This window comes from Rhinopithecus roxellana, chromosome 4 (genome assembly GCF_007565055.1).
Source record: "Rhinopithecus roxellana isolate Shanxi Qingling chromosome 4, ASM756505v1, whole genome shotgun sequence".
Lineage (NCBI taxonomy): Eukaryota > Metazoa > Chordata > Mammalia > Primates > Cercopithecidae > Rhinopithecus > Rhinopithecus roxellana.
In genome coordinates this window covers 5,699,250-5,721,882 of record NC_044552.1, presented here as the reverse complement: position 1 = coordinate 5,721,882, position 22,633 = coordinate 5,699,250, and the positions used below count along the sequence as shown (strand labels likewise).

Here is a 22,633-nt window from a genome sequence, read left to right as displayed (position 1 = left end):
ACACAATGCCAGAAGCACAAATCGTAAACAAAAAGATCAATAAATTTAACCACATTAAAATATTTTTTAAAAACCCTTTGGTAGATTAAAGATATCATAAACAAAATGGAAAATACAAATCTTAAACTTGGAGAAGAGATTTGGCATGGATATAACCAAGAAAGGATTTGGCCCAGATTTTATAAACAGCGCTCATGGAAAAGGCCAAAGGATATGAATGACAATCCTCAGAAAAGGTTATCCAATGTTCTTGAAACATATGTTATCATTGTAACATAAATTAAGCAAAAAGGATCTAATATTTCACACTCATTAGATAGGCAGAAATTTAAAAAATCTGGCTGGACATGTTGGCTCACACCTATTATCCCAGTACCTTGGGAGGCCAAAGTGGGAGGATTGTTTGAGCCCAGGAATTTGAGACCAACCTGGGCAACATAGTGAGACCTTTAAAAAAAAAATCTGATCATGATAAAACCCGCTGAGGGGAGTGTAAATGGGCATGTGCATTTTGGATAATAAGATGGCAATATTTAACAGTGCAGTGTAATTACTGAGCTAGAGTGTTGAAAGACTTTCAGCTCCCCTGCAACATTGTAATCAAGAAAAACTGGAAAGAAGCATAAATGCCTAGGTATGAGATCTGGCAGAGGACACATAGAGGGTCTCAAAAGACTATCCTGGCTAACACGGTGAAACCCCGTCTCTACTAAAAATACACACACAAAAAATTAGCCGGGCGTGGTGGTGGGCGCCTGTAGTCCCAGCTACTCGGGAGACTGAGGCAGGAGAATGGCATGAACCCGGGAGGCGGAACTTGAAGTGAGCTGAGATCTGGCCACTGCACTCCAGCCTGGGCAACAGAGCAAGACTCCGTCTCAAATAAAAAAAAAAAAAAAAAGAGGGTCTCGAAAATGTTAGTACTGTTTTATTTCTCAAGTATAAATTGTATACAGACGTGTTCAATTCTATATTTTCTACACTTATTTTGTATGCTTAACATTTTCATAATTAAAAAATTAGTTTGGTGAGGCTGCTGGGGAAAAGGTACACAAGCTGGTAGGACTGTACATTTGTACAACCACTTCCAAGAGCAGATTAAAACTGGTGGCATAGTGATGCCACTCTTTTTAACCTCTTGGATGGACAAAGATAGAAACGTTGGACAACAGTGTGTGTTGGCAAGAGTGCTGGGAAACAGGCACTCTCATTGCAGATGGGAATATAGATTGAAGACACCTCCTTGCAGGTAATTTTTTGGCAATATTTAACAAAATTGGAAACTCCCCTTCACCTAGCACAATTTCCTTGAGGTATTTATTCTAAGAAAATAAGCAATTTTAGAGCAAAGATTTATCTACACTGAAGTTTCCCATAGCAATCACAGCATTGTTTCTAATATTAGTAATACAAAAAGAAACAACCTGTATGTCTAACACTAATCGATTCTAATTTATGGTGCAACTGAACGATGGACCCAAATGATGCTGTTGGAAGTTTTTAATGATGTGGAACTCCTTGCAAATTATTAAGCTAAAAGAAAGTAGTTTACAAGATAGCAGGAAGAATAAACCATTAAAAATACCAATCTGTGCACTGACTTAAATGTTATAAATATTTTTATGTTATGTTATAAACATTTCATAACATAAAAAAATGTTAACTGAAGTTACTTCCTGGATGGATTACAGGTAATTTCATTGTCTTCTAGAATTTTCTTTTCCAAAAATGTTGTGTACGTGTGTGTGTAATTATTACTTTAACAGGAGACACTCTCTTTTGGTGATACAAACAGGTAGGACGGTACTGACCGACAACCTCCCAGGGAAGGCAGGGAGCCACGTACTACAGACTTGTATGTTCCTATGGAAATCTAACGTGCCTTTGATTATCACAGATTCTGGAGAAGAGTGAGGACTTGGGTTCACCAGTGACGTTCCCAAGGACAGGCTGGGGCTTTTGAGGAAGTTGCCCACCCTCTCGGAATCTGGTTTGGCCTCTGTAAAATGGGGAGATCCCGCTCCAATGGCCAAGTTCCCGGCTTCCTTTTGCGGGTCAACGGCAGCGTCACGCGCGCGAGCGCGGTCTGCGAAGCCCCCAGCGCTGGGCGTCACGCGGGGATTGCTGTCGCCGCTGCCAGCCGCGGCAGCGACGCGAACTTGGGGCGCCCGACCCGGGCGCGCGGGGGCGGGGACGCGCACGCGGCAAGGGCGGCGGGGGAGACGGGGGCGGGGACGGAGGCGAAGGGGGCGGGGACGGGGGCGCCCCGGCCTAAGTGGTACTAGGAGGGCTAGCCACCCGCTTCCGCTGCCTGCCGGGGAATCCCCGGGGCTGGCGCGCAGGGAAGTTCCCCAACGCGCGGGCATAAAAGGGCAGCCGGCGTCAGCGCGCCACAGCCTTGCAGCTCGTGGCAGTGGCGCAGCGCTCCAGCCATGTCGCGCGGCCTCCAGCTTCTACTCCTGAGCTGCGGTAGGGCCCGCGAGCGCCTGTTGCCCCCCGCCCCGCCACGACACCCCCTCCCGTCGGTCGCTTGCTCACGACGGACTCTCTCTTTCTTGTAGCCTGCAGCCTGGCTCCCGCAACGCCGGAGGTGAAGGTGGCTTGCTCCGAAGATGTGGACTTGCCCTGCACCGCCCCCTGGGATCCGCAGGTTCCCTACACCGTCTCCTGGGTCAAGGTAAGTGCTACGATGCCCGCGGGCTGGGGTTTGGTGGACTCATTTGAAGGCAGCGGGAACCATCTCCCCGAGGCTGGCGACCCTCTGTGGCTGCCGGGTGGGGGCGGGGGGCGTCTCCCACAGCTGATCTTGGAGTACCCAGTCTCCCGTCGCGCCTTCCCCACCCTGTCCGCATCCAGGTACAGGGCCGACTTAGGTTTTGCTCTCCACAGACCTCAATCCCCTTCCTGCCCCTGAAGGTGGCCTGAGATGAATGATCCACTTAAGACGTTTTGGAAGGGCAGAGACTCTCTCGTTTGGATTAATTCTGGAGGCCACCTGTGGTTGTGGGTCTGCAGGTCAGGAAGAAAGCAACAGGGACCTAGATTTGGGCACTGGACAAGGGGAATGTCTCCAGACTTCTGATTTCTTGTGTTTTGTGACTGTGATGCCCATGATACATGGGAGGGGGAGGGGGAGGGGGCAATTGGAAATGAAGGGCTAAGACACCGAAGTGACTTAGGCCATTTCATCCGTGGTAGTTATCAGTGGTCGTCCCCTTTGTGGGATACCCTTGGCTTCCTCCCCTAGCCCTCCTCCTCCTTCCTCTGGCGGCCGTGAGAGAGGCAGCCGTGAGGGCATCAGGTGGATGCATGAATCGGAGACCGTATGTGTAAGAACAGGCCTTGCTGCTCCTGCTGTAAGAGGACTGAGTGGCACGGAGGCTTTTTCAAGGTTTCCTCTTGACTGAAACATTCTCAGATTCTAAGATGGCAATGATGGTGTCATTCTAAAGTCAAGCAGCTACTGTTCGATATCACTGGTCCTTCTTTAAGTCAGGCCACTGCTACCACTGCACCTCCATTTTAACCCAAATGAATATAATATTCCAACCTCACTCTGTAGCCCTTACTGATTTGCTGTCTTACGGTGGGGGCAAATCTGTGCACTTGTAGCTTTCCCCAAAATGCAGGGCTTTCTTCTGTCCACCATAAAAGATACTATAAGAACCTGTACGTGTCTCTGGCCAGTTAGCAGTACAAGGCATCATTGCGGTGATCTCTTTGTGTGTGTGTCTCCTAACTGGATTGTCAGTTCCCTGGGGGGCAGTGGTTGTACCAATACTTTTGTGTATTCATCACGGCACCTAATTTTTGCCCTATAAATTGCAAAGGTGCTCTGTGAATTCAGCCCAGCACCTCATGAGTTATGCATAACAGCGATGATGCTGCTGCCTCAGAGCATTGTATTGTATATGAAAGTAAGGTGTTGGCCGGGCGCGGTGGCTCAAGCCTGTAATCCCAGCACTTTGGGAGGCCGAGACGGGCGGATCACGAGGTCAGGAGATCGAGAACATCCTGGCTAACCCGGTGAAACCCCGTCTGTACTAAAAAAAAAAAATACAAAAAACTAGCCGGGCGAGGTGGCGGGCGCCTATAGTCCCAGCTACTCGGGAGGCTGAGGCAGGAGAATGGCGTGAACCCGGAGGCGGAGCTTGCAGTGAGCTGAGATCCGGTCACTGTACTCCAGCCTGGGCGACAGAGCGAGACTCCGTCTCAAAAAAAAAAAAAAAAAAGTAAGGTGTTAAGTATTCTTACTTCATTTGTACCTTACTGTAGGATCAGCAAACACAACAATTCCAAAAATATTGTAAAAACAATTTTTGAATGCTCACCACATGCCAAGCTCCAAGGTAAATATTTACATACATTATCCATTTCCATCCATCGGAAGAATGGACTTAGGGATCAGTACTGTTACTGTTCCTACCTTACGGGTGAGGAAACTGAGCCTTAGGGAGGGAAATAACCTGTCCACTGTTGCACTGGCTAAATATTGGACTTGGGATTTGAACCAAACAGTCTGATTCCAAATCCTGAGTTATTAGAGGTCTATCTTGATATCTCTGTTTTCAACCTTAATAACTTAAAGTAAAGAAAATCAAAGTGCCCCTGGGCTAACCAGGCAGGGACTTAGTTATCTCAAAGAAGGGGGAAAACATGAAACCACTATCCCTTCCAGAGAGTAATTATTTAATAAAGAAAGAAAACGTTATTAATACCCCCAGGGAGTAATTAAAAAGTACTCATGGAACAAGTAGATGGAATTTCTGACTGTAGAGTTCAGACAGTTCTGGGGTGAAAGCTTCTTGCGCAGGGTCATTCGGAATGGTCCACTAAACCATAGCAATTAACCTTGGACTTCAACTTGGATGTCAGCTGGTGATGTAACTCTGTAACGCATGAGCTTGTTTATTGGACACAATTCTTGCAAGATTGACCCTGAAGGTCTTTCAAAACTCTGTCAAGAAAAAAAGGGACGGCAGTCTCTAGCATTCTTTTTTTCCTGCTGATCCATGGAATAGTGCCAATGAAAAGTCATACTGTAGTTACTTTTTGAGAAATAAATGGTGATTGAGATTCGTGGATAGGAGAGTTATGCTATACCAATAAATGAATCAGGTGCCTCGAGAGTGACATGTAATGTTCCTTTAAGCATTTTTTTTAAACAGGTCTCAGCATATTCTGTAAGTATTTATTATTTTCCAGCCCAATAATTATACTTTTGCATTGATTGTGCTTATATAACAAAAATGGATAGAGTGTTCTGGAGATAAGGCCAGTGTTGAAATGCCGAAATATTTCATTTTACAGAAGATTAAGCATCTGGTCATTTTTCTACAAGTTTCTTGTAAAATGTTTCATCAAAGTGGAGGGGTAGCCGTAAAGGGAGGAATTTCATTTTGGTGACCAGAGCCAGCTTATCCCATCCCGCCTCACTTCATCATCACTACCCTGGCTTTGTAAAACCTGTTTTGCCAGCACAGGAGGGGGCTTCGTGCTGGGCAAGGAAAGCAGAGTCCCTTGCAGTGGGTTTTCACCATCCCCCAGATTTAAGTACATTCTACAGGCTGTCTGCGTATCATAAGTATGGTTATAATGACTCATAATTTAAAATTCCATTCACCACTCAATCCTCCAGCACCATGTAGCATCTTGCCTTTGTCCATTTGGCACTGATTACTTGTAATTAACAAAAGGACCCATGTAAACCATGTGTTTTTTATCATATGCCTTTGACCAGAAAACTCAAAACAGACAGCATCCAATCTGTTTGCAACATTAGGGTTGGGAAGGAAGAGTGTTCATTTTATTCTCTCTGTTTCAAAGATGCAATGAGATGGGCCAGAGGGGACTTAATGGAGACATGTGCAGGAGGGTAAAGGTGAAGCCCAAAGTGGACAGAGATATCCCAATTCCTGTTGGCCCAGCTCATCTCTTCTATGGACCATGTCCTCTTAACTGGGATCCAACAAAAGGTCCTCCTCTCATCCCTTCCTCCCTTATACTTTTTAAGGCAGAATGGGTGATTGAGAAGAAATAGAAAAGTTAATAAATTATATTCATTAGGATAGTAGCTCAATTTAGCTTTATTTTTATTTTTTGAGACAGAGTCTCACTCTGTTTCCCAAGCTGGAGTACAGTGACATGCAGACGGCTCACTGCAGCCTCGACATCCTGGGTTCGAGTAATCCTCCCACCTCAGCCTCCCAAGTAGCGTAGCTGAGACTACAAGGGCATACCACCACACCTGGCTGATTTTTATGTTTTTAATTTTTTGTAGAGACAAGATCTCAATACATTGCCCAGGCTGTTCTCCACCTCCTGAGCTCAAGCCATCCTCCCACTTCGGCCTCCCAAAGTGCTAGGATTACAGGCATGAGCCAATCAATTTATCTTTTAAAGTTGTAATAAGCTGAGTGTGATGGCTCAGGCTCATGCCTGTAATCCCAGCATTGTAGGAGGCCAAGATGGGAGGATTGCTTGAACCCAGGAGTTTGAGGCCAGCCTGGGCAATGTAGTGAGACCTGTCTCTACAAAAAAAAAAAAAAAAAAAAAGAAAGAAAAGAAAAGAAAGAAAAGGAAAGTTGTAATAGATGTGGTTCTTTGAGGAGGTATTTTGAGAAAATATGCAAATAGATTTTTATCCATGACTTTTCTTCCGCTGGCCATGACCTGTGGTTAAATTCTGGCATAAGAGGGCATAGCACAATATCATGTCTCTGAGGAGTAAAGCCGTGCATTAAAGGGCTGCATCTGTACTTCATGAAAAGCATTGCTGTGTCTACACTCATTAATGTAGGTTTGGAGAGAGAGGACGACTTTGAATGGAGTACTTTGGGCTTGGTTGATATTCACTAAGGGTAATAATGAGTGGTCATTTATCCCAGAGATGCAATACCTTCTTGTATCATGCTAGGAGCCCTGACAGCCTACGGGTGACGCAAAACGAAAGAGGATATATGGTGTCGTCTCTGGGTGATGCTGTGGGGGTGAGGACAGTGAAGCATCACAAGACAAGTGCCCTTTTCAGATGATTTCCAAAGGAAGGGAGAAAAGGGAAGTAAGAGTGTGACTTCAGATAATAGTCTACTTTAAATAGACTTTATAATATTGAGAAGAGCCCCAGCTGGGGCAGACCATGGGCCATCCATGGAGTGTTCTGCTTCTGACATTAACACTAAGGAAGCTGTTGGAGAGCAGGTTAATGGCTTGCATGAGACACTTCCAAAGTTCAAGGCTGTCTTCCACGCATGTCGCTAAACTTCTTTTTGGTGGAGTTATGTTTTCTGTCTCTACCATTTTGTGTGATAATGAGCTACAGAACCAGGGATACTGAGGAGAGCAGAGTGCCTTAGGAAGGCCTAGAGTTGATACGCAGTTGGGGCAGATGTAATTTATACAGCCACAGACCCTCATGGCCCATGGAGGAGCCAGTGCTGAACACTGTGCTTCCTTGATTCTAGAATGATTCTGTTGTAAGATGGATTTAAGAACATGTTATAGGACAAAAAGGAAACACTTCTACATTAAATGTAGAGCCACTGAATTGTGAAAACAATGTATGCTAGAATTAAAAAAAAAAATCTTACTGTCCCCATTGGCACCTCTAGTACTTGACCTGGTTGAATCACTTTTATGGGCTCCTCCCTAGGTCAAACCATGAAAGATGTAAAGTTGCTTTTCAGATGTCTCTCATATTTACACTTTCACTGTTTAGTAAATATTTCTAAGTCCCAAATGCGTGCCCGTCCTGGGCCTGGCATTGGCCATCTCAGGATCGATGTAGAACTTTTGCCAGAGGACCATCTTGAGCAAAGGCATGGGAATCCACTAAGACCTTCTGGGAACCATTGAGGTAACCAGTGATGTAGAAGGGAGACTTAAATAGCAGATGGCTGAGAAATAACATTAGAAAGTAGGCTAGAGACAGATTGTGAGGGGCCTCCAGTGCCCAACGATAATGACTTGAACTTTATCCTTTTGGTAGGAAGGAGCTACTGAAGGATTTTTTTTTTTTTTTTTTTTTTTTTTTTTTTTTTGAGATGGAGTTTTGCTCTTGTTGCCCAGGCTGGAGTATAATGGTGTGATCTCGGCTCACTGCAACCTCCACTTCCCAGGTTCAAGCGATTCCCCTGCCTCAGCCTCCCGAGTAGCTGGGATTACAGGCACCTGTCACCATGCCCAGCTAATTTTTTATATTTTTAGTAGAGATGGGGTTTCACCATGTTGGCCAGGCTGGTCTTGAACTCCTGACCTCAGGTGATCCATCTGCCTAAGCCTCCCAAAGTGCTGGGATTACAGGCGTAAGCCACTGCACCTGACCCCATTAAAGGATTTTAAGCACAGAGAATGGCATAATGCAAAATATGCCTAAAGCAAAACATATGTCTCCTGGTGATGGATAGAATATGATTCTTCTTAGAAGTCTTTTCCTTCTTTTCTCTTGGTCACCAGTCCTGTCCATGTGGTTCTGAGGAAGAGTGGGCAAGGAAGAATGAGGCTGCCTCCGAGGGGCTATAGAAGAAGTCCATCTAGATGAGAATGGTGGATCACTGAGAGTTTTGGACTGTAGTGGAACAGAGCACAAGTTGCCAAAATCTTTTAGCTTGACAGTGGGGAGGGAGGAAGAAAGCAGCTGAAAGTTCAATTGGAAAAAAAAAACAACAACAAACTAAACTAAAGAAAAAACCCAACTTGTTTTCCATTAATAAAAGGGGGAACCTGAGTCACATGAGGACTGAATTGTATTAGCTAAGTTCTTGGCAATGTCACTACACAAAGAAGAGGAAGTTTGGAGAAGGTCTCAGTGACATAAGGGAAAGTTTTATGTAGGGCAAGACTAAAAGCAGATTGATTACCTAAAAAATGTTTCCTTCATCTAAAGCTGTTTCCATAATCCCTTCCTGGCTGCTCCTGGAAGAACCCTAAATTTTGTTATCAACAATCATTAGCTCAAAATAGAGCTGGACAGAAAATACTTCCCTAAGATTCCTTTATACTCATAAGCATGTTTTTGTTTTTCATTTTGTTTTGTTTTGCACTGAGGTATATTTGGGTAAAAATTCCCTGTGTGTCATGTGGAACTAGTAAAGACTTGGGAGCCCAAGGCTTGTTAATATCACTTGATGCTTTCTTGGAGGACCAGTCTACTGTATGTCCCAAATTGGGACAATTTGGAGAATTGTTCCAGTTCTTAGCTTCTAGTGCTTGCCAGCAGTCCTCAGGGTTATGATTAGGATCAGTATTACTGATAGAATCGAGGTTACCGATTCTAGAAGAGCTGGTAGCTGCCTAGGATTATGGTTCCACATAGGGAAAATGTTTAGGAAAAGAAGGATGCTGGTTTCCATAAACAGTTCATAATCGCCTTGGACTAGCAGTTCTGGAGAACAGAGGTTCTGATTCAAATCAGGCCTTGAGATCTCATTCCCCAAGGAGTGGGAGGCATGTGAGCCCAAGGGACAAAGCAGGACTGACCTCGAGTCTGGAGCCGTGTGCCGATAGCCCCCTATGTACCACCCTTATTTACATGGTGGTGCAGGGTGCCTTATCATTAGGAGTCTTTCAGTTGTGAGGGATTGTAAATCCAATCAAAACTAGCCTAAGGAAAAGGAAATATATTGGCTTATATATAATTGGAATGGGAAAAAATTGAAAAATCAAAATGCAGTTCACATTTCAGATACAGCTGGCATTGTGGCTTGAATTATACCCCCCCCCAAAAGATCAGAAGTTCCTATTTCTGATGCTTGTGATTGTGACTTTATTTGGAAATAGAGTCTTTGCAAATGTAATCAAATTGAGATGAGGTCCGACCTGACTAGGGTGGGCCCTACTTCAGTGTGAATGATGTCCTAATAAGAGAAAACACACACTGACACAGACAACAGGGAGAACGCTACGTGAAGACAGACACAGGGATTGGAGTGATGTGTCTACAAGCCAAACAGTGCCGAGGACTGCTGGCAACCACTAGAAGCTAAGAGAAAGGCACAGAACAGATACTCCCCTAAGGCCTTCACAGAGCTTGGCCCTGGCAACGCCTTGATTTTGGACTTCTGGCTTCCTGAACTGTGAGAGAATACATTTCTGTTGTTTCAGCCACCCAGTTTGTGGTGCTCTGCAGCCCTGGCAAATGCACATAGCTAGGCGTAGAGGTTCATGAATGTCCCCAGGACTTGGTGACTCTCCATCTCTCAACTCTGCCTTCCTTTACATTGGTTCTGTATCCAGCCTCCACATAGCAGCCAGATCATAGCCAATAAGTACAGAGTTGGATAGGTTGCACATCCCTTACCTGAAATGCTTGGGAGCAGAAGTGTTTCAGATTTTTGGATTAGGGATGCTCAACCTGTATAACCTTCCAGAAGCAAGTGCAAAGGAGAAGATTGTGTTTCTCTTCAAATATCTCACCATATGTCTGAGTATTCTCAAGGGACTTTGACTGGGTCACGTGCCTATCAGAGCCAGTCTCCATGATCATGGGGTACCAGGCCTGAGTTAAGTTGCCTCCTCTAGAACCTAGGTGTGGAATTCTTCAGAGGACATGAACTCAGAGCTTGTAATGGTACCTCTTCCAGGTCCAGCAGGCCCCACGGGACGCTAATGGAAGAGAGATGATTGGCATGAACAATGAAGGGTCCAACATTGCCTTCAAATCTCAATTCCAAAGGGGCTTTGCTACATTATTATGATGGTGCTTTAAAAAATTCAGAATGTTGTGGATATTTTGAAGATACTGTATGTGGAAAAAACAGTTTCTCCCTAGAGCAGAGATTGGGACTTCTAGGACAGCTTTCCTAGAGGAGATGGGAAGTGTCATTGGTAAGGAAATGACAGAAGGGTGGATGGTGTGGAAAGCTATCACATATAAGAATAATTTCTATTACCAGCATTACCAATTATATAGCACTTTTCTGTGTTTTCTCACTTGATTCTTATAATAACCCCATGAGCAAGTAAGGGAGCTCCAGATGACGAAATGGCTCAGAGGTGAAGTGACATATGTAAGATGACCCAGCTAATGCATGGAGAAGCTGGGATTGACTTCAGTCCTTTGATTCCAAAGCTAGTGCTCTTGTAACTTTCTCATTGTTTTCTAAAATTCATGCATTCATTCAGTAAATACTTTTTCCATACTTCTTATATTCAGGGAACTATTTAGTATGCAGAGTGAAACCTTGGCTATAAAAAAGAGAGAGAGAGAGTAGTAACATCTTTAGGGCTTTCTGTGTGATCAATACGGTGCTTAGGGTCTGTATACATCATCATAAGTATCTTGACGCCAGCTCAGTGAGATGTGATCACCCCCAGACTCCAGTGGAGCTATCCAAGCCTGAGAGTGGTTCAGTCAGTTGGCCAAGAGCAGAGGTAGCCGTGGGAGGGCTGGGGTTTGGTTCCAGCTCAGTCCAATGCCAATGCCTGTGCTCTTAATTATGTTGCCTCTGCTATACTCATAACTCTGTTAACAGCCATAAATCCAGCTCTGTCAGACCCAGTAAATTTCAAAGTGGAAAATCATTTCTCTAATAAAACTACGCATAGAAAAAAAGATATTAATGCTCATACATTCTACCCTCATTATGACATCAACCTCCGAGCCAAACTATTTTGCACATTATAGAGAGCTGTTTTTATGATGAATGGGAATTATATTGGCACTTTAATTGAGTTAGAAACGAAGGTACGTGAATGTTAGTGCACAAGAAATGCAATAAAAAAAAGCTGCTCAGGCCGGGCGCGGTGGCTCAAGCCTGTAATCCCAGCACTTTGGGAGGCCGAGACGGGCGGATCATGAGGTCAGGAGATCGAGACCATCCTGGCTAACACGGTGAAACCCCGTCTCTACTAAAAAATACAAAAAACTAGCCGGGCGAGGTGGCGGGCGCCTATAGTCCCAGCTACTGGGGAGGCTGAGGCAGGAGAATGGCGTAAACCCGGGAGGCGGAGCTTGCAGTGAGCTGAGATCCGGCCACTGCACTCCAGCCCGGGCGACAGAGCGAGACTCCGTCTCAAAAAAAAAAAAAAAAAAAAAAGCTGCTCAATGTGGTTGGAATACATCAGTTTAATTCAATACTAACTTTAAATCCTTACAATCTATACCCTTAAATATGTTTTATCAAATCACTAGATGAAGCTTTTATACTTTTTTTTTCTATTAGGTAGGCAGCTATTGCATTCCCCCCCACTCTCCCCCCCCCTTTTTTTTTTTTTGAGACAGAGTCTTACTCTGTCACCCAGGCTGGAGTACAATGGCACGATCTCGGCTCACTGCAACCTCCATCTCCTGGGTTCTCCTGCCTCAGCCTGCCAAGTAGTTGGAATTAGCAGATGCCCACTACCATGCCCAGCTAATATTTTGTATTTGTGGTGGGGACGGGGTTTCACTATGTTGGCCAGGCTGGTCTTGAACTCCTGACCTCGTATGATCCACCTGCCTCGGCCTCCCAAAGTGCTGGGATTACAGGCGTGAGCCACCGTGCCTGGCCCTGCATTCTTAACAAATCTGATGTATGATAAATTTAGATTTCAATTTTGTGATCAAAACTCTTTTTTTGCTATAAAATGAAACTATCACCCTCTTAGATTCAAATATGGTAATGTAAGAGGTTGGCATATATTTGGATAAAATTATGTAAACTTAAAAAAAAAAAACGCTTTCCACAATTGGATGTTTTAATATTGGTTCAGTTTCAGCCATAATTGATGATTTATTTTATGTCTTTTGTTTTAGTTCAAATTCATTCATTATTAAAAAAAAAAACAAAAATGACTCCATTCACGTGCCCATAAAATTAGTACTTGTGTTTGCTTGATTTAGCGTTCTGCAGATGAAAGAGAGTTTATTTTAATTTAGGGCTTGTGGTTTCCTTAAGGTCAAATCTCCATTTGAGAGAAAGAATATGGTATTTAAATGATTTAGTCAAATTGGAGGCCTTGAGACAAGTCACAGTCCCCAGGCTTTCTGAAAATGAGATGTCTTACGTTTGCACTTTTCCAGCTCAACCAAAAATGATAGAGTTGTCAGCATAAAAGTTAATGCACAACATGTGGATTTTTAAAACATGATTGGGATGAGTGTTTTGAGTAATTAATTTGCTGAAATTGTGTTGTGCTTTAGCGCACTGTACTACAATATTAGCGTTGTGAAGGGTGCATTAAATAGTTCCTGTCAATTATGGTTGGCTGTGAATGAATCTGAGGGTTCCTTTTGTTATAAATTACTATTTCCTAAAATGCTTTTGCAGAGAAGCGATGGAACACTTTTAGATTTGGAATGTTTAAAGAGCTGTTCTTGCCAGTGGTTGATTTTGAGCCAGCTCCAATGTTTATGAGAACTCATAAAACAAAGCAAAGTGAGGATGGCCCATTTGCTGTTACTCCACTTGCCTCCCACTGAAATTTCTCCTTCAGTTTTTGGTGGTGCCTCCGCCACAGTTAGCTCATCCGATAAAGCAGGGTGATAGCTGCCTGGCCATGTATCTGATGATAATGATTTGAGCTTCTGCGTATGGTCCCTTGGTCCTGCTAGGGCCCCACCCCCATTCTGAGTATGCAACATTAACAGAAAAATGACTACGACTTTTGCAGCTGTGGACAAACCCCACATTCTACAGCTGGGGGTCACAAGAGAAAGTTTAGCTGAAAATGTATATCCCTAAAACTGGAGGTTAGAGGGAGGGTTCTGAAAGATTTCCAGCTGCAGTGTGTGAATTTATAGGGAATTCTTTTTGCTGTAGTTGGTTATTAGGCAAACGGTGCTGTTCATTAGTTTGGCAGGAGTTCCCAGGTTTTACCGATAGTTCTCTGGGTCATTTAGGAAAAGGGGTGTTTGGAAGATGACCCTGTGAGAGTTGAGATATTTTGCCACGATCCTACTGATGGCAGTGATGTTTCAGCTCATCAGAATTCTGCAGGTTGCTTTGAGGGTTCTTTGTCTTGCCTTGTCCCTTGGTTCTTCTTTCTGTTCTTATGGCTCACCCTGCCTTTGTTTTGTCATTTAAAAATAACTAGCGGCCCACTGACGGTTCTGCCAGAGGCCAGTACAAATCTAACCATCAAATAAACTACATTTTATTGGTGTTGCTGCTGATTTTTAAAATGAATTCTCTGCAAATAGGCGGAAGCCACTGCCAGCCGGTTTTGATCACCAGCACCTTTTTGCCTCAACAATTCCCAGCAGCTAACACAATAATGGGGCCATCTTTATGTAAATAGACACAATCATTTAGGTTTCTCCCAGGTCCAGAGGGGTTCACAGTTTTGGTCTTGACTTTCAGATGGGCCTCTCTGAGCTGAGGGAGGGGTTGCTGGATGGGAGAGGAGCTCCCCAGGAGAAAACTGTGGGTGAATAATCTCAGAATGGTTGTTGCAGCTATGCTCACATTTGGAGGTTAATTTAAAAAAAGAAAAGCAAGACTGGACATTGGAATGGGGACTGCAGGGACTGGGCTGAGCTAATAATTTCAAACTGACCTTTCAGGCCATCCTAGGCACAGATTGGCCCTGGATGGGCCTCGGCCTCTGATCTGTGAAAGCCCTGCCTGGTAGGAAGAAGCAGTTCTGCCAGGGCAGCGGAAGGGAGAGGGGAGTGGTGTGAGCCCATAACGAGGCTGCAGTTTATGGTTTACTTAGGCTTGAAAAGGGAAAAATGGTGCTAAATTAGATGTGTTCTGGAATCAGTTGGACACCGTTAGTTTCCTTGGCCCCACCTCCTTTTTGTGCTTTATTTTTGCATACCAAGGGCCCCAGTCTTTTAGCTTCCTCCCATAGATTCTTGATTATTTAGGAAGGAATCTTTCCACACAAAAAGGACCACCAAGAAATGGGATTTATGTCCACAGAGTTGGCCTGAGAAGAGCCATTTGTCTCAGCTCAGGGCTAGGAGGGAGCTGAGCAGGTTTTCTTGCAGGAGCGATCAATCTGCCACCAGATGTCTCTGTAGCCCACTCTACAGGAACGCTAACAGACACCAGGGCTGGAGCCTGAGCTTTCTGGTGACATTGTGGTGTATGCCCTGAATTAATAAAAGACACAAAAATGACTGTGTGTGTGTGTGTGTGTGTGTGTGTGTGTGTGTGTACGAGTGCACACGTGCCCGTGTGTATGTATTTTCTTTCCTGAGTTGCTTCTCAGAGTATTTCCCTAACTCCTTGGTTATCTCTTTCCCTGCACTGAGTCCCTTCCTAAAAGTCAGAGAAGAGTTGTAGGGTGCTCCCAGAACAGGAGATTCCTCATTGATAGGTGCAAGCAAAGACAGTGGCAGTGGGGCCTGATAATCTCTGTCTCCTTCCCTAAGGTGGCTCTTGGGTGCAGTTATCATGCTAGGGACAGGTAAGGAATGTCACTTAATCCTGGGCTCCCTGCTGGTCCCCAGCCAACCACAAAGGGAAACTCAGGTACTGCTAGGGGATGTCAATGTTGAAGGGCCGCCCAGGTGGGCTGAAAACAAGGATTTGCTTTGCTGCATGTGTAAGTTCATTTTAGAAGCTTTAAAGTATTTCAATGGAGGAGCAACTTAGCAAGTTAATTAGGCAGATTAAAAATATGTCTAGGAAAGAGAATTAATGGTGAATGTGGTATGAACCTAATCTCTGCAGTGGGAGATGCTGAAGACACTCCACCAGTTTGATCACAAAGAATTCACAGAAAGTGAGCCGGGCGCAGTGGCTCACGCCTGTAATCCCAGAACTTTGGGAGACCGAGGCAGGCAGATCGCTTGAGTCTGGGAGTTCAAGACTAGCTTGGGCAACAGAGCAAGACACTGCCTCTAAAAACAACAACAAAAAAATAAAAACTAGCCAGGTATGGTGGCACAGGCCTATAGTCCTAGCTACTGGAGAGGCTGAGGTGGGAGTACCAGAAGGTTGACTCAGTAGGCCAAAGGTGCAGTGAGCCCTGATCAAGCCACTGCACTCCAGCCTGGTTGATAGAGCGAGACCCTGTCTCAAAAAAGAAAAAAAAGACAGAAAGCCAGACAGATGAAACGTCTGGCTAAATTGGGCATCTACCCAAGTCTGGCTGGTCTGTCCTGAGTACAGTGAAGTCAGTTATTACTGCCCTTCCACGTGGAGTTTGATATGACCAACAAATGATCTGACACATACACTCACTATAAAGCATGCTTCTCAGCTGTCTCGCTGCCCTAGTACAGAGAAAAGGTGTGGCACATTTGGCAACGTCAGGCATGACCACACAGAGACACAGCCCTTAAGGAACAAGGTGACTCTTTGCAGGAGGCGTTGCTCATCTGCCTATCTGCCTATCTGATTTTAGTTGAATTGTCTGGCAAGGATCATAACAGGTGTAGGAATTTTTCCAAATAAAAGGCTGGGGTACAGAAATAGGAATCATTCAGTGGCTAAGTTGGTATCTGAAGAAAACAAGAGAACATTTAATACAGAACAATCCTATCTATACATGCATACATAGACACAAAATATAATCCAGCAAGATTCACACACAGCATATCACTGTCATCAACAGTGACTCTCTCTTACATAGGGTGGAAATTGGAATACTCATGATAGAATCATGAGATACAGTACTGATATATTCCGAAGATGTAGCCTTAGGAATTTTCATAGATCTTTCCTCCCGCAGAGGTCACACACACAGAGCATCATGTCTTGTTTTACAAACATAAGTTGAGGCTGGATCTTCTGAAAACAAAATGGAAACACTGATGTCGAGTTGGAGTGCTTGCAGTGGACCGTGATGCGCTATGATTCCTTCTTCACAGCTACTGGAGGGCGGTGAAGAGAGGATGGAGACACCCCAGGAAGACCACCTCAGGGGTCAGCACTATCATCAGAAGGGGCAAAATGGTTCTTTCGATGCCCCCAGTGAAAGGCCCTATTCCCTGAAGATCCGAAACACTACCAGCTGCAACTCGGGGGCATACAGATGCACTCTGCAGGACCCGGATGGGCAGAGAAACCTAAGCGGCAAGGTGATCTTGAGAGTGACAGGTGAGGTGACCTGCTGCACTTGTTTTCTTCTTGCACAACGCATGTGTACTTCCTTCAGGTCCTCAAATCGATCCTCTCTTTTGGAGTGTAGCTCTAGAGCTTTGGATCACATCTGTGGCTGAAAGTGAAAATCCGCTGCAAGCATGTCTCCATTTTCTCTTTCTGTGGCTTAAATGATGCCTTTTGTTTGACTTTTGCCCAACACTTGTTAGGGGCTGAGGCTGGAAATGATAAAAATGTGGTCACAGAGCCCCTGATTCCGTACAACAGCTGATTTCTCCTTCTGTCCAGGATCTGAAAGGAATCGGACTTAGGGTAATATTATTACCCTGCAAGAGTACAATTCCTGTTTAAGGGGGCAGTGAGTGCTTTTTGTTTAGTGTTGTATGCACACACTTCTCTTAGGCCCTCCTGGATCTCCAGCCCTTCATCCTGGTTTCCTTGTTTCCTCGTACTTAGTACAACTGGCATGTTATGGATTGATTTACTGTCTGTCTTCGCAAGAGAACAAGAACCTCTTTATTTTCTTCTCTGATGTATCTGGGCACATAGTAGGCCCTCAATGAATATTCGCATGAATGAGAGGAACCTTGCAGAGGAGAGTGGAGAGGGGAGGCATGTTTTGTGGGGAGTGGATAGAAAATGAAGAGAATAGCTGATTTTCTCTCCTTTTCCTCTTCCAAGACAATATTGCCTATAACTTAAGGGGTCAGAGTCTGCAGTCACTTAGATCTGGCTCAAATATTAACTCTGCCTTTTGTTAGCGTGTGACCTTGAGCAAATCACTGGTTGACTCTAAACCTCAGTTCTCTAATCTCTAAAATGGAACCAATATCTACAACATAGGCTTGTTGTGAAGGTTAAATGAGAAGTTGCATTAAAATGCTGAATGTGGTGCCTGGGATAAACTGCATGATCAATACGTTAGGGACCAGGAGGACGATGGCTCTTATTACCCACGGCTGTGAGAATCCATCCATAGACTGCTGCACGAAATGTTGAATCCATTTTCAGGGGTTGACAGCTCTCTGGAGATCCAGCCATAGGCTCCAATGGCAGAACCCCCTCCACTCACTTGCACTCCACCTGTTCCTGCCTGGGGCATCGAGCAGATTCTGCTTGCAAGCACACTATAGCCAGAGCTCAACTTGCTTCCCCAAACAGCACATTGGGTGTTGCACCTGAGTGGGGAGAGGCACCTCCCTTCATGTCTGTTCCTGGGCTAAAGGCCTCACTACTCTTACCCCCGCTTAGTGCTGCACCACACCCTTTAACAACCCTGAGGGAGCTATTCTTCCAACCACCCATGCTGGCAGCCTCGCAGAAAGAGCTTGACCGATTCTACAAAAATCTGTTGACGTTTTTAGCAATAGCAGGGCAGCTCACCTTCTTCCTTTCATAGTCCCTGAATCCTCATGAGGTGAGCACACTCCACAGTCTACCCAACGCTAATGAGGTTAAGATAATTTATGGATTAACAAGTGGTGGTTCATCTGGTAGGAGGACAAAATAAGCCAGGAAAGGCTTGACATCCGAAGTGGAGGCAGACAGGCCGCAGGATAAGCCTGGACCAGATGCCTGGCTCAGCCGCCTTGGTCCTTGGTCCTTGGTTCTTGACCCTCTCTGAGCCTCAGCTCTTTCATCTGTAAAACGGGAAACCCAGGCCTGCTCTGAAGATTTGGGGAGATGCTGTGTGCAAGTCCTGTTGCATGCAGCCGGACACAGAGCAACAGTGCACACTGGCTGCTGCTGCTGCTGCTGCTGCTGCTGTCACCATCCCTGCCACTGTTACTGTCATTCATCCTGGTGGTGGGAAGAGGAGACAAGCAGGACTCCAGGACTGAGGAACAAAGCATTCTTAGCTTTTTTTCATGGTAGAAAAATCCTGTTAAAATGGCTTCCCATGTCACTTACTTTTTTAAAGGATGCCCTGCACAGCATAAAGAAGAGACTTTTAAGAAATACAGAGCGGAGATTGTCCTGCTGCTGGCTCTGGTTATTTTCTACTTAACACTCATCATTTTCACTTGCGTAAGTATCTTTTTAAAACATCTTCTGTTATTAAAAGATTACCCAGGGCACCATCCAAATATCTTTTGCAGACAGTGTGAATCATTTAATAATGGTGAGAGAGATTATTCTTTGAACCCTGGACTTTTTGAGGCCCCTAGACTGGGAGAATCATTACAGGAAGCTACCTGAAATATTTCCACCGTTTGTCTAGTGGCTACATGTAGAGCATTGTGGAAAAAAGAAAAAAAACAAAGTAAGATATAGGAAGGACGTTTGGGAAATGGCAAGGGGTTCTGTGAAAGAGCAGAGGCCCTGTAGGCACAGTGCTAGAAGTTGCAGCGCTGAGGGCCCCCCATCCCAGAGCAGAGGTCTCGCTCTTCCTGCGGGGGAGGGAGTGGGCCCCACTGCCCCAGGGATGCCAGGGGATAGATCAGCCTCCTTTGGCTGCCTTCAAGTTATTTTCTCATGGGGGTTCTCCCCTTTTATTTTTGGTATTTCTGCCCATGCCTTAAGAATTAAGCCCAAGAAGCCAGAGCAGTGGGGCATAGCAGGAGGCTTCCGGGGTGGAGGATGGCTTGGCCGGTGCTTGGGCACCTAGACATGCCCATGAGCTGTTGGTTGCAGGCTCCAGCTAAAAGCCCTCAGAGATTCTTTCTGCATGGCTGCTCACCTGCGTTGACCACGGTTGTGGGAGAGTAGGGCCACATGTGTGTCTGGCCCCTCTAGAAAGTGATCTGCCCCCTTTGTCTCCATCCACCAGGCAGGGCTGGCTACCTAGGGGCCAGGACAGACCTCACCCAGGAGCTACCCCAGGACAGGTTCTTGCTGCTCACTGTGTCTCTGTATTCACTTACTTGCCTCTCTGGCTGTGCACTCATCTCTCTGCTTTCTGTTTGAGATACCAGTCAATCAAAGACTCCAGTGAGCACCTACTATGTTCAAGGCATTATGCTAGGCACGGTACAGGGCATAAAAAGGTGTAAGTCATTGTTCCTGCCCTCAAGGAGCTTACAGTTAGGATGTTAGGGTTATTTGCATATAAGAAGATAATTAGAGTTACCAGGCAGTATATTTTAAACATGAATGACTTTAGTTTCTTGTTTGCAAATGCCTTCTTCTGTGGGCATTGACTTTCCATACAGAGACCTAACAGTAGGGGGTTGAAATGACCACAATTAGTGAATCTCCTGGTCCAAGTTTGGAGACGCCAGTGACATGGTTGGTACAAATCCCTTGTGGAGTGAGTGAGGCAGTGAGTATGGGAGCTTCCATTATGGGTTGTGTAGCCAGCTCTTAGTGAACAGAGTTTAAAAGGAGGTGGCAACTGCTGAATTTTTCCAATTATTCACTTCACCTTTATTTCATTTCTTTTTAGAAGTTTGCACGACTACAGAGTATCTTCCCAGATTTCTCTAAAGCTGGCATGGAACGAGCTTTTCTCCCAGTTACCTCCCCAAATAAGCATTTGGGGCCAGTGACTCTTCACAAGACAGAACTGGTATGAGCAGGATTTCTGTGGATTCTTCCTCCCGAAGCTGAGGCTCAGGGGTGTGCCTGTCTGTCACACTGGAGGAGAGAAGAATGAGCCTACGCTGAAGATGGCATCCTCCTGTGAAGTCCTTCACCTCACTGAGAACATCTGGAAGTGGATCCCACCCCATTTGCTGTGAGCAGACCTCGAAAACCATCACATGACCACATAGCATGGGGCCACTGCTGCTTCTCCATGGCCACCTTTTCAGCGATGTATGCAGCTATCTGGTCAACCTCCTGGACACTTTTTCAGTCATATAAAAGCTATGGTGAGATGCAGCTGGAAAAGGGTCTTGGGAAATATAAATGCCCCCAGCTGACCCGTGACAGACTTCTGAGGACAGCTCTCCACTTCTGCATCTTGGGGACATCTCTTTGAATTTGCTGTTTTGCTGTACCAGCCCAGATGTTTTACGTCTGGGAGAAATTGACAGATCAAGCTGTGAGACAGTGGGAAATATTTAGCAAATAATTTCCTGGTGTGAAGGTCCTGCTATTACTAAGGAGTAATCTGTGTACAAAGAAATAACAGGTCGATGAACTATTCCCCAGCAGGGTCTTTTCATCTGGGAAAGACATCCATAAAGAAGCAATAAAGAAGAGTGCCACATTTATTTTTATATCTATATGTACTTGTCAGAGAAGGGTTTGTGTTTTTCTGCTTTCGAAATCTGTATCTGTAGTGAGATAGCATTGTGAACCGACAGGCAGCCTGGACATAGAGAGGGAGAAGTCGGAGAGGGTGACAGGATAGAGAGCTATTTAGTGGCCGGCTGGAAATGCTGGGCTGACGGTGCAGTCTGGGTGCTCGCCCCATTGTCCCACTATCTGGCTGCATGATCTTGAACAAGTTCCTTCTGGTGTCTGCTTTCTCCATGGTAAACCACAAGGCTGTTGCATGGGCCAATGAAGATCACCTACGTGAAAATTCTTTGAAATCATATAAAGCACTATACAAATTCGAGACTCCACTGAGCCATTATCCTTGCTATGATGGTGGCATTTTGGGGATGAGGGGGTGCTGTCCATTTCTCATGTTTTCCATCGTGTGAAACAAAGAAGGTTACCAAGAAACCTTTCCTGTAGCCTTCTGGAGGAATTCTTTTGGGGAAGTGAGGAAACCAGGTCCATGGTCTGTTCTTGAAACAGTAGCCTAACACACTCCAAGATACGGACACACGGGAGCCACTGGCAGAAGGGACCTCACGAAATGTTTGCATGGATGTTTTAACTATTGTTGGGTTTCTCTTATCAAACTTGGGCCCTTCCCTTCTTGGTTTCCAAAGGCATTTTATTGCTTGGGTTATATGTTCACTGTCCCCCTAATATTAGGGAGTAAAATGGATACCAAGTTGATTTAGTGTTTTTGCCTCTGTCGTGGCTTTCATGTTATTAAATGTATGCATGTGAAGAAAGGGTGTTTTTCTGTTTTATATTCAACTCATAAGACTTTGGGATAGGAAAAATGAGTAATGGCTACTAGGCTTAATACCTGGGTGATGACATAATCTGTACAACGAACCCCCATAAGTTTACCTATGTAACAAACCTGCACTTGTTCCCATGAACTTAAAATAAAAATTAAAAAAAAAATACAAATACAAATAAAAAAATCCCGACTTTGGGATGAGTGCTAGGATGTCTGTAAACCAGTTTGAGAATCAGAATCCAAAATGAGAGCTGAAAGACTGGCTGAGTCTCTCTCGGAGGGAGGGCGTGCTGGCACACAGAGCTTTGTAAGCAGCACCCTCCTTCCCAGAGATGCTTCTGCTTCCGCTTCCATCCTGGGGCCACGTTGCTACCCAGTACATGAGCAGCTCATACTAACATGCATGGTCATAGGTGGGACGGATGGTGGGAGGGTTTCTGCTTCAGAAAGATGTGTAACGTAGGGGCTTTGTGCCTGGGATTCATGGGTTTCACTCGAGATTCTCAAATAGGTCCCTTCCCCTCAAATGTTAAGAGCAATGTGGTCTAATGTAGTTAATGTAATGTAACTATTACAATGTAGTTGTAATAGTTAGAAAAGCATCATAGGTGGATGGCTCTTTACAAAGATGAATACACATAAAATGTCTCTAAAAGCTGTGGATTCGCTTTCAGTGGAATCAAGTCTG

At 44.9% G+C, this 22,633-nt stretch overlaps 1 protein-coding gene across 3 annotated transcripts; it reads left to right on the top strand.

Annotated features, from left to right (window-relative positions):
• The first annotated feature begins 2,137 nt into the window (after nucleotides 1–2,137).
• CD83 (CD83 molecule) lies at nucleotides 2,138–22,129 on the top strand. Of its 3 annotated transcripts, none has more exons than XM_010376400.2 (5): nucleotides 2,138–2,469; nucleotides 2,562–2,677; nucleotides 16,742–16,970; nucleotides 18,895–19,001; nucleotides 20,359–22,129. In XM_010376400.2, exons 1-5 carry the CDS (start codon nucleotides 2,433–2,435, stop codon nucleotides 20,485–20,487), a joined length of 618 nt encoding a protein of 205 aa, XP_010374702.1. In that variant the 5' UTR covers nucleotides 2,138–2,432; the 3' UTR covers nucleotides 20,488–22,129. The 3 variants fall into 3 exon arrangements, with proteins under 3 accessions (XP_010374702.1, XP_030784930.1, XP_030784931.1); XM_030929070.1 differs by having other exon boundaries at nucleotides 2,255–2,469; nucleotides 20,362–21,931; XM_030929071.1 differs by having other exon boundaries at nucleotides 2,287–2,469; nucleotides 16,603–16,970; nucleotides 20,359–21,931.
• The last annotated feature ends 504 nt before the right edge of the window (nucleotides 22,130–22,633 follow it).